This window comes from Chanos chanos, chromosome 7, assembly GCF_902362185.1.
Source record: "Chanos chanos chromosome 7, fChaCha1.1, whole genome shotgun sequence".
In the NCBI taxonomy this organism is placed as follows: domain Eukaryota; kingdom Metazoa; phylum Chordata; class Actinopteri; order Gonorynchiformes; family Chanidae; genus Chanos; species Chanos chanos.
In genome coordinates, this window is record NC_044501.1 from 8,547,664 (window position 1) to 8,559,934 (window position 12,271).

Sequence of the window (12,271 nt, forward strand, 5' to 3'; positions counted from 1 at the left end):
GCAGTAAGTTTAGCTCTTCGACGCAAAACAGTTTGGACCTTTACGATTCTCCAGTCAGCGAAACCACAGCGTCAGCCGTCTACCACGAACATTCAGACGGAACGGAACCACCATCGTTTCCTGCCTATCCACCACCCAATCCATCCCCCCCCCCCGTGCTTACAGGGTGGAGGAGGTAACGTGAGGTGGTGTTATTTGTACCTTCTGTTCTCTGAGCTGCAGCTCCAGACGCTGCTGCTCCTCTTTACTGCGTTGAATCTGTAGGTTCAGCAGCTCTATGTCTGACAGTTTAGCCTCCAGATCAGCGCTCAGCTGGTTAACCTCCTTCTCCAGTTTCTCCTTCCGCCGCGCCTCCCTGGAATTCTCGCTCTGAAACACCTGGATCTTCTGCTCCAGCTGCAGGGGAAAGACAGAGAGAGAGCGAAAGAGAGAGAGAGAGAGAGAGAGAGATGGAGCAGAGACAAAGAGGGTGGAGAGTTAGTGGATGAGAGGAGAAAGGGTTAGGTCAGATAGAGAAGTACAGTAGGCCTAGACTGTATTAAAAGGCAGTTTGCAAAGCTGTCAAATCACTGTTAGCTATTTAAAAAGCCAACGTTTAAAGGTCCGTTTGTACAGCCGTTAAATGACAATTAGCTGTTAAAAGGCCAAACGTTTAAAAGCCATTCGCTGAAACCGAAAAACTGAAAAAAAAAAAAAAGAAGAAGAAAACAAGGTCTTCTTCTTGAATGAAGCGTGATAAAACCGTGTTTCCTCGAACTCAGTTCAACAGTTTGAATTCCGTTCACTTTCATTCGGCGAGGTGGCTTCGCGTGACGTCGTAAAAGTACCATATGGCTCTCCCAGATTGTCGCTCCTCACGTCCCACTCTGATCACGAGAGCAATTACACTTCCCTCAACCGCCGTTCTTCAGTTTGTCAAACGAAAGGGCACAGCTGCCAAGATCGAAACTGAGGGCTTTTCTCTGGCCTCAGCATCCCAGCAACTAGACACATACTAACCACAGAACAAGACCAGCCAAGATCCTTAAGAGAGTAGTACCAGTAAAGAAGACGGTCCAAGATCTTTTAAAGAATTAGAAGAATTAGTACCAGTAAACAAGAGTATCTAAGATCCTTAAGGACGTAGAACCATCACACAGATAAAAATTTGGAATTTTAAAAACAAACACTACAGATTTTACAAAAGGGGCTCCAAAGCTTTTTTTTTTTTTTTTTTTTACGATATCACTGCCTTTTCTTTCCAGTGTATTCTAAATACTAAATCACAAAAACTATATGTCGAAGCCTTTTTTTTGTTTGTTTTGTTTTGTTTTTTTTGTTTTGTACAGTGATGTGTGTGGTAAACAGAGTATGGACGCATGCCGAGCGGTTGGCAGGGGAGCTGTATTTTACCGACCATGCCGGGGCAAAGCGCCGGAGTAGCATCTTTTATGGGCCAATTCATACCTGGCAAGTTGACGTTCGGCAAATGGAATGGATATTTTTGAAATAAAAGTTTGCTTGAAAGCAATTACAGAGCCAAACACATATTTCTGCTATTGATCCGCTGACTAGGGAAGCTGTTGCTGGGCAAAATACAAATAATATTAAAGGCATTATCTTTAGAATACTACTTTTCCAGCTATAAAGCAAGCATGCACTCTGGAAAAAAAAAACCCACAAGAAAATGATTTATGAATTAGTTTAATGACTACAGTTTACAGAACCAAATTAAAAGTTGTTTTTTGTTGTTGTTGTTGTTGGTTTTATGGTTTTGTTTTGTTTTGTTTTCATTATTATTATTTAGTATGCGTTTTTCTCTGCAGTTTCACAAACTAACCATAAATGGATGTTTCCATCATATTTAATGCTGAAAAGAACTTTAGTTGGTGGACAGCCCACCTCAGAGATGCTCTCCATCGCTTTTTCCTTTTGGGCTTCGACGTCTTTCTGAGCGGCCAGAGACTCGCTAAGGTTTTCGCGTAACTTCACGACTTCGGAAAGCAGTTCGTCTCGAGCCTTGGTCAGTTCATCTTTCGCTTTCAACAGCTCCTCGACACTGAAAAAAACAAACAAACAAACAAACAAAAAAAGACAACAACCATAACGTGCCTAATTTGAATAATTCATCAATCACGAATGTTACGCCAAGCACGTGGGACAAAGCGGAACATTTTGCTGATGAGCTGTGCTCAGCCGCCTTGTGGTGACACAGATATTTTCAGTTCAACAATTCAGTAATATTGTTCAGCTGCTGAAGATTTCCACTACAAATCTCAGTTAATAAGCAGTGATTAACACATTGCCTGGTATTCTCTGTAAACACCGGAATAAAGCACTGAAGGAGTGTTTAAACATCAGACGATAAAGTAGAACGCTCACACAAAATGATACACACGGTGTGCTGTAACTCTGAAAGGTCAACGGACTATCTAAAGGTCAAGCGGTATCTAAATTCTTTTGAAGAACTTTTGCAGCCCGTGCGGAAAACGTAAAAAAGGCGACTAACTTGTTGTCAGGATCTAACGATAGACCTGCTCCTTCTCTGGTGACCCTGGAGAGTTTTGTGATCTCCTCTTTCAGACTTTCAATCGTTTCCTTAGCCCTCAACTCCTGTTCCTGGGCGGCGTTCACCATTTTCCAGGCCTTATCAATTTCCTAAAAAAAAAAAAAAAAGAGAGACGATTATACACGAAACCATGCTAAACAGGCCTACTTAAAGTAATGGACAATTTAACAATGCATCAGTCATATTCCAAACAAGACTAGCGGGGCCTACTTCATGGGCCGTGTTTTTTTTTTTTGTTTGTTTTTTTTTTTCTCAAAAAACAAAACAAGTCAAGTTTCACTAGCAGTGTATCTTTTGGAGGCCTAATCTCATCCATGCTTAATGTACCAATTTCAGGGTTGCTATAGTTGTCCTGTCGTCTTGGGACAATTTGTGAGCCGCGGCGAGTTTGGCGGAGTCGGAAACGATCTCCGCGTTCAGCTCTCGGCATTTTGTCATAAGTCTCTTCTCATTGTCGTGGGATTTCTTCAGGGCTTTGGTTAGCTTCTCGTATTCCACCCGGAATTTCTCCAGAGTCTTATCACCCGACAGCTCCTTCAAAACCTCCAGGAACTCCGCCTCCACCAGTTCAAAGTTTCTCTCCTCCTCTGGCTTCAACTCACTCTCCTACAAAGAAACGTACACACTGTTACTGTGCACTGCTGTGCACTGTGGACTGGGCTTTAAGATGGTAGCATAGGTATGGGTTTTGTTGTTGTTTTTGTTTTGGATTTCTGGGCGTGCCTGTTTGTTCACGTGGTTGGGCATGAATAAATAAATAAATAAATAAATAACAGTACATACACAAACAGTTGTAATATCTAAAGTGGTTTAGCTTTATAGAGATTCGTTTCAATAGGCAAAACACTGTTAGTTTGGGATATTTATTCTATGGATGTTTTGTAACTCCACTGATAGTGGTATTGAGTCCTAAATATGTTTTTCACAACGTAAGATTACATAATTAATGTCTGTAACACACACACACACACACACACACAAAACTGATACATGCCATAAAAGTACATGTAAACCTCAGTTAAAGATAAGGAAAAGTGATACTAACTTGCTTCATTAAATGTTCTAGCTAATACTGACAAATGTCAACAGTTCTTTTGAATGTTGTTACATGACACTAAATGTTACAATGAAACATTATAAACATTAGTTTAATTCCGTTACTCTGGGTTTAGCTAATCGTTGCTGATCACAACTGACTGTAAGTTCGCTAAACACGGCTTGTATTCATATAGTTCAGAGTTATATGCTACATCAAATAACAAATGCACACACCTCCATAATGGCTCCTTATGTTTCCACTGCAAATTTCTACAAAAATAGTTGCAGACTTAGCAATTCTGCTTCAAAAAGTACGTTTCAAAAATGCATAGTCCTCCATCGTACATTGTGTTGGCTGACTCCTTAGAAACGCGTCCTCGTTTCCAGGCAACGGTGTCGGCTTTGTTAAGAGTGTATCGGTCCAATAAATGTTCCCCATTGTGGGAATTAAAACTATTTTAGCTATTAAAGATTAGAATTCTGTTTGAAAGACTCATTTAACTTGAACATGGCTTACTCTAGGAACTCAGGTATATGAAAATATGTCTTGTACAGTTTCACTTGGGCGGAATAGTGATGTTTACATTTTTTCTAAACTGAGAGGCTGCACAAAAACCACTTCACAGAGTTACTCTTATTTAAATAAACCTGAAAATGTACCTCAGCTCGTTTTGATTCTGTGAAGGGTAGGCCGACACATAGGTGATAAACATCTTACTCAAATAATAGGCTACTGTCATACAACCTTACACTTTTATCGTTGCATTTTCCTCATCAAGAGATTAACTAATGTGAGTTCTACTACACGAGAGACACCATGAAGACGAACTGTTGAATTTAAAGGAGGTTTTTATTTTAGTTTTTGTATTGTTGTTGTTGTTGTTGTTGTTGTTGTTGTTGCTTTTCTACGGTTGACGAGGCAGAGTTCATTTGTTTTGTTGTTGTTTTTTTACACTAGATGGCAGCTTTACACAAATCATAGCGCTGATGAGGGGGCGTTTATGTCTGCTCTCCATGACTAATCATTAGACAGTCTGTTCATGTAAGATTATTGGTAAACGACATAACGCGTAGTTAAGTAATGTATTTTTTAATGAAAATGTTTATTTGTCTTTTGTTAACATAAGATTCAGACCTGTCTTTTCTGCTTATCCTGTTAAAAACCTTTGAATATTACAGTTTAAATTGTTGCAGCGCCATATGAACGTATGGCAAGCGACATCGTCTTTTTGTCAAATTTGAAGTAGGCTACGTTCTCACCAAGCACCAGATGAAAAATGTCACGTGTCAGATATGTGTAAACATGTCGTATTGTCGCTTATGACAGGTGATTCGTCATGAGCCATCAGCATCAAAGCAGGCGGCATATGATAGGTTGTCATGCCAACAGGTGTCCATGAGCCCAGCGCATGTCGTCAGCTAAGAATATTTGACAACATTTCAAAAACATACGGATGTACCACAAAGCTCATTAAGAACACAGTTTTGAAGGTAAAGCCGTGTAATGTATTAAATGATATATGGAGCTCATTCTGTCGTATTTGTTGCTGGTTTGTTAGTTGTTTTGCTTCCACTTGGTACAGTGATGGATTACAACGTTCAAATAATGGCGGTGCACTTTCCTGTGGTCGAGACCCAATCATGCGCAATGGACGTTGTGACACAAATTCAATCTCTCAGAGTGATCACAGTGTAAGCCAGTGTTGCACGACAGCTGCATGATGGTAAGTCCCCAGTGAATAACAGTGCATCAAAAGGGAATCAAAGACACTTAGTTTTGCAGGTGGAGAGAGATTCTCCTGAAGAGAATTAAACCTTTCAGCTTGATATCTGCTTTAGTCGTCGGTGAGAGACGGTCTCAGACGTTACCAGTTATTCTCGGATCTGATGTATTCTGAAGCACGTAAGCATTTCTTTTTGGACAATTCGTGCCTTTTAGATGACATCTCCGCAAGAAAAACTTCTCCCATTTAAGGGCTTTGCTTAACACACGACGTGTCTTCAAGAAAACGTGAAGTCGAGAACATTTACAGAAGCTTGGAACAAACATCTGGACTTGAACAGTTGTCATGGGTAACAGCGTGTCAGGTATCTCGGCGTTACACAGAGGGCAGCAAAACAGATTTCAACGGCTTCCCAACTCTCACAAAGGTCAGTGGCGGTAATTCTGTTATTCTTAAATAAAAGCGTGTTAATATTATAATAATAGGCCACTATGGTTTTCCTTTTTTCTGTCAGAAAAAAACGCTGTGCTGAAAGTTGTGAACAAAACCCTGTTGTGAAAACCATACCAGTGAATGAACTTTAGTTTGAGCGTTTTCCCTCGTCGTTACAACTTCTTTTCCCCATGTCAGATTAACCTTTTCTGCAATGTCAGGTCAGTTTGTTTCACTGTTAACTGCGTACGCCAAAAAAAAAAAAAAAAATACGTGAATGAATTCAACAGAGCGACGATTCCAAAAGCCCCTCTCTCTCCCCCAACCCCACTTGTGCGCAAATGAATCCATGTCTATTCAAATGGTGCTGAAGAACAGCGCCCGTTCCACGCTAAAACATGTCCCTTCAGTTCAGACTCAGTAAACGTGTCCCTATGGATTCGTGCACTTACCCTACAGTGAGATGATATTATAATTTGTGATATTTATCATTTGATTATTAGAAAAATACATCATAATTTAGGGGCCGATTAGACTGACAGTGGACAGAGATTAGCCTACTGAAATCTATATCATTCAAAGAAGTGTATTGTTACGGACAACACCAGTGTAATTTTATGTGACTAACATTTGAAAAACAAAAATAGAATATTTGCATTTTCAACGGACACAGAAACTAACAGTTAAATGGCTAGGAGCGGGTCCTTAGCAATGGAGAGAACTGTACCTTTTCTTCTGGGGGTAGTGTCCCCATTGATTATGTATATGAGCGTGCTAGATTATAAATGTGGCATTGGTTAAAAACTGTGATGATCAGTAATTCATTCAGTGAAACTGTCCTTCTTTCTGACATTTATTCTCAACTACGCACTCAAGTGTACTCAATATATGCAATGACATTACTGGATGTTTCCTTTTTTTTCAAAAGGATTAATAATAAATTGTTGAATCTGTGCCAAAAGTCTGACAAGAAAAGACCCAAAAGTCTCAATTTATTTTGTGGGATTAAAGAGAAAGAGACGTTCTGTTCACTCAAATCAGCACGCGAGTGCCATTGCTTCAAAGGGCCCTTGATGACAAAGAAGCAAAGTGTTCAGGCGAAGCAAATCCATTTGCTGACCAAATTTTCTTTATTCCACCCCAGCGAGTATGTACTAAATAAGAAGGTGAGCTGGGAGGAGCTGAAAGGTCAATTATCCGTTCAGCCGTGTCTGACTGACGACAGCGCTTAGCATGTAACTACACCGTTCCCATGACGATAGCTCCGTCACTGTTATTAGATGAAGTTAATAATAGCGAAGGCGTTGACGTTGATCCGTGTGCCCGTGATAAGACTGAACTGAACTTAAGATAGTGTTGTTTACGAAGCTGGATCAGATTATATATTTTCTTTTGTCTCCGTTCAAAATTATAACGGCTAAACTGATTTCCTCTCACATTAAAAATTACACGGATGACAAAATGATGGTCTCCACAATACCAGTACTTTTCCCCTTGTCAGCGTCAAAGTTGGAGTGTTCTGTCAGAAAACCTTCAATCTAATGACCAAATCAATTGCCGAATTGAGTGGAGCATAGCTGTGCACCAGCGCAAATCTTTTTCAGTTAGAGACATTCAATTTCCATTGACAGTTAACACACAGAGAACAAATTTGGCCACAGACAGAACTGCTGTATAGATACTTAACTCATATTATTCCCAAAGTTAATGAAATTGAAAGCTAGGACATTGTGTGAAGGCACTAGTAAGAAATAATTAAGCAGTGGGTCGCTGAGGGAGGAGGACGGGTGTGTGTGTGTAAGTGTGTGTGTGTGTGTGTGTGTGTGTGTGTGTTGGGGGAGGGGGGGGGGGGGGGGGGCTGCTGACTCACACACATGGAGGAGATATCTGTTGGCTGTGTGGGAGGGTGGAGATAGAGGCAGCTGGTCCCCTGATCAAAAGAAGCAAGTAAATGAACAGCGCCCTACGGCAAAGAATACACCTCTAGAGATTAACAGAGGAATTTTCACTTCTCGACGTGCGAGACAATTACACACGCCTCCCCATAGCACAGTCACCATCGTTTAGCACATGGTAAGTTCCACAGAGTCACTGTTCATGAATTTTTTTCACATAATTATATAGACAAGTACATTAACCAATGATGGCTGACAGGGGAACAAAAGGCTAGTCATCTCAGTTTAAGCAGACAGCAATGATTGGTCACATTGATTGTGATATGAATTACATTGATTTGGTACATAAACGTCATGACCCAAAGCGATAAAGGGAGAGAAAGAGACATGTAGCATACAGATCAGGCAACCGAACACAGGCAAAGGAGATTTGTCCCAAGCTTAACACACAGCCAAGAGACGGCGATCCAGCGAAACAACTGCGTTTTTACAAACGAATTGAAAATAAAGCACTTTAAAATCGATTGGAGAGTTGATTTGGGGAATGTTGGCGCAGTTTCAACATTTTTTTTTTTTTTTTTTTTTTAAGATTAACGTCACAGTTCCACCCATACTGTCAAATTCTACTGTATGCCTCCCTGCAGGTGAGTTAGCGTGAAACAAACTTCACGTTTACAATGACTCTGGCCTACAGTTATGCCAGAACAGCACAACAGAATGTGTTCTACGTCATTCAGAGCTCATTAGCAAAGCACATTCCTGTCTGTGTCATTTTGAGGGGGGGGCACGATGGCCTTTGAACTGTGTTCCGCGGCTCACGGATAAAGTGACGTGTTAAAACGTGGCAGTGTAAAGAGTGGCTTTATGGGGCGAAGCAGCCAGTCCTCCTAAGGGACGGCACATCTCTGACTGCTTTGTGAACACGCTGCATAAATCCCCACTCACTTAGTGCTTTGAAGTGTAGAGGACAAATCCACACACAGATGTGCATGCACACACTCGCACGCACGCACGCACACACGTGTGCACACAAACACACACACACACACACACACACACACATACGGGCACAGAGACAGATCCTTTACAGTTTATAGCAAATGCTTCGATGAATGCTCTGTTCTGGGCGATGGTACAGTTTAAAATGTTGAATAATCCCCCGAGGGCAACAACAGTTTAGTTATGGCTCGTTTCAGCTTGCTTTTTCAAAATAAAAATCATGGAAAAAAAGAGAAAATCATAATTACCCACTCTGAAGTATATGAAGAACATCCCAGGACTGATTCGTGAAGACTGCCTTGCGTGTCTCAGTCAAATTAATGAAACTGATTGTAAGAGCATGCAAAATTTTCTTTGAATTTCAATCATAATAATAAAAAAAAAAGCTAATAAAACAATTCTGACAAATGAAAGTGGGAAACTAATGTTGGATAACGATGTGCAGCTCTGTTACTCTAAGTACAAAAGGGGGGGGGGGGAATCGGATTACCCTGGATTAGATGCTGGATGCCCAAAATTTGGCTTTCAGACCTTTCTGACGCATCCTTTTCTATCAAAACCGCTTGGAAATCCATGATGTCACCAATTCCATACTAGTTTCTCACTCCAGTCAGCCAAGTTGTGGTTTAATGGGAAGGGAGAAAACTAATTTGCATCTCATGAATACGGAATGAAGACATGTCATCCCCATTGGTTGCTCAGTATGCAAAAAAAAAAAAAAAAGTTTTAGAATATAACCTGAAAGGTTTTGATGTTGCGTTTCACGTTCAAATATGCACTTTTCGTGTCCATTTCCGGTATGTAATGCATTTTTCCAGTATCGGTTAAGACGTGCAGTTATCCCAGGGGAGGTAAGACAAAAGCAGAAAACAGGGTAATGGGGGAACAGAGGAAGGCAGATGGAGTCCAGCCAAAGGAATGTAAATCATCGCTCTTTCATTATTGCGCCTGACGTTGACTCAGCTTCTCTGTCTGGGAGAATTTTTTTTTAAACTCCGCAGCGGCGGGGTACATTAGCCTGAGAGTACGAGGGGGGACTGCACAGGGGCGAACAGGTTTCGTACACCCCGAGCAGTGTCGTACCACGGGCTGTGAGTTTCGAAGTCAACATGCCCGGTACCCGGCGTGGGACTCCAGCCAACAACCCTTACCGTTCCTGGAACGGAACCCATTATGAAACTGACCTAATTATACTGGATTGCTGAACCCCCGAAGAGCCAGTTTGGTTTGAGCTGCGATTGGCCGCATGTCTCGCAGTTCACCGGCTGTAAATTTCTTTGTTTACCTCTCATTTGACCACCCACCTTTCTTGGCCTCCAGCCACTCTAGAGCTGACAGACGCTGGCAAAAGAAGTCGACGGAAAGAGGGTTTTTTTTTCTTTCTTTCTTTTTTTTAACTATGACAGTGCTTGTTTGAGAGCGTCGCACTGAGTCAGTCCTATAAATGGAAGAAGCCACTTTTGGATCTCCTCAGAATAGCATATATATTTGAGGGTTTGGAGGTAGCTTTTTTTTTCATTAATACAATCTAACTCACTTCACAAGACAGAATTATGTACGAATCCTGCTGTCATTTAACGACATTCTACGTGGTCCCAAAACAAATATCCGACTGTTGTAAACTTCTGCTTGTTTTAGTGGAGTCGAAGAAAGTACATTCCACAGCCCACAGCATTAACCTGGCCTTGACCCAATTTGAGAAATAACCAGGTTGGTTCCATTTCTGGGCTCTTAATTGGAAGGTCACTTTTCCACTAATCAAATTTAACCTCCGTGGTCCTCAGAGAGAACTCATTAACAGAAATTATGTTTGTTTTGTACTTGGATTGCCTCAAGACAGTCATTATATTCAGAGCAGCGAAAAAAAGAAAAAAAAATGCAGTGCTTTATGGTTAAATGTTCTGAAGTGAAACACAAGGATCCAACTAACCCAATGTTCTAACACTGCATCTGAAACCATTAACATAGCAAGAAGTTCATTCCAGAACTTTTTTTTTTTTTTTAGAGAGAGAGAGAGAGAGAGAGTGAGTTCTTTGTTCAGTCACAAACAAGAGTTGCCCCATGCGAGAAACAGTATTCAAAAAATCAAAACAGAGAAAACGAAATGACAGACGAGTCACTCCGTAAAGAAAAAATATGTGCTCATGCTAATGTCGAAAACATGAAAAGCAGAGCACATACGATAAAAAGGATGTAATAGCCACAAAGGTGCCCGCAAGCCTTACGTGAAGCCGTGCATCGTTCAGATCTTTAGTGCGTCGTTAACTCGTACCCTTACGTAATAAAGTTCATCCACTCGCCGTGTGTAAATTGTTCTACCTCAGAACCAATTTAGAGACACAACCCGAAAAATAACAAGCGTGAAATTATCGCATTTTTGCAGCATGCAGGTTAAAGCTTTGATGTGAAAGCCGTAATGTTCGAGGCTCGTAAACACAGGACGAAAAAGGCCCCTCTCTCCTCGCTGGTTTAGTCGGGTCATCTGATAAAGCTTTCTTTTAATATTATGTAAACTCTCGGCGTTCCCTGTATGAGTAACACACACAGCAGGCTGCATGGAAGACTTACTGCCCAATCACATGTTCTGTCAGAACTTTAGATAGATTTTATTAAGCGACAGATGTATCTGCCTTTTTCTTTTTTTTTTTCTTTTTTTTTTTGTCTCTCGTGTGAATTTGACTTGATTCGGTTGCTAGGGATTAAATCGTTTCATTCTATGACACAGCGTTGTTTTCCTCTGCCGGAGGGGGAAATTTTGAAATGAGCTCGAATTACAAAGACAGTTCTGTCCACACACAATAGCTTATTCATAAAGCAATGATGCTGGGGGCATCCAAAAAAAAAAAAAAAAAAAGCATTGTATAAGTAATAATGTTTCATACATGTTACCATGTCTGTGCTGGACATCGTCCAGCACATGTTTAGAGTTTTAGAGTCCTTAACAGTCTCTACATTTGTCTCAGAGTTTACAGTTAGGTGGCAGTTAGGAGAAATGTATTCCACATCTATAAACCCAAATGGGAAGAAACACTCTTTTTTTAGCAGTTCCTGTTTTACTTTCCACACATGGCCCATGATATCAGGCGGAAAAAAAAAACTGTCAGGCTGTAATTACCTATGTACCCTGTGACCATGGCAACATGAGACAGAGACACAGGTGCGTTGATCTTTGACCACAAAATGGAAACTGTAACCAAGGTTACCAGGGGACGCAGGTGCCCACCGTGTGTTCCAGGCACAGTATCAGTCAGCTGACAGTATTTACACCATCGCTTTACAACATGTTGCTTCAAACGTTGTGAGAAGCATGAAAACTCAGGCAGCTCAAACAGAAGACTAGTTCTCAGAATCAAATGATAAGTCATACCCTTTCTAAGATAAATGATGCCATTTTCAGTTAGTTTGTTAGTCAGTTAGTCTGTCCAGTTTATAGTTAGTTTGCTTAAAATGTGTTTAGAGCTTTAAATTTTTATTGCTGAAAGGAAAAACGGAACTCCTTCTTGCTCTGTTTTACCTTTCTTCCAAAGGTATCAAACAACCTAGCTTTTCACTCAGCACGCAATGCTTGTGGCACCAGAGGTCTGATTCACAGTTTTAAGACAAAGCGTGAGGTCAAACTGTTGCATGGTCCGAGT

The 12,271-nt window shown here is 40.8% G+C and overlaps 1 protein-coding gene across 1 annotated transcript in view; it reads right to left on the reverse strand.

The window, feature by feature from the left end:
- cfap58 (cilia and flagella associated protein 58) overlaps nucleotides 1-10,875 on the reverse strand; it is a 73,649-nt gene extending 62,774 nt beyond the window's left edge. Inside the window, exons 1-6 of the mRNA XM_030778930.1 lie at nucleotides 10,862-10,875; nucleotides 9,844-9,868; nucleotides 2,876-3,130; nucleotides 2,489-2,637; nucleotides 1,882-2,038; nucleotides 202-396 (exon numbers count right to left, since the gene is read on the reverse strand). Coding sequence (XP_030634790.1) covers nucleotides 202-396; nucleotides 1,882-2,038; nucleotides 2,489-2,637; nucleotides 2,876-3,130; nucleotides 9,844-9,868; nucleotides 10,862-10,875 — 795 coding nt within the window. The remainder of the gene's footprint in view (nucleotides 1-201; nucleotides 397-1,881; nucleotides 2,039-2,488; nucleotides 2,638-2,875; nucleotides 3,131-9,843; nucleotides 9,869-10,861) is intronic.
- Nucleotides 10,876-12,271: the final 1,396 nt, after the last annotated feature.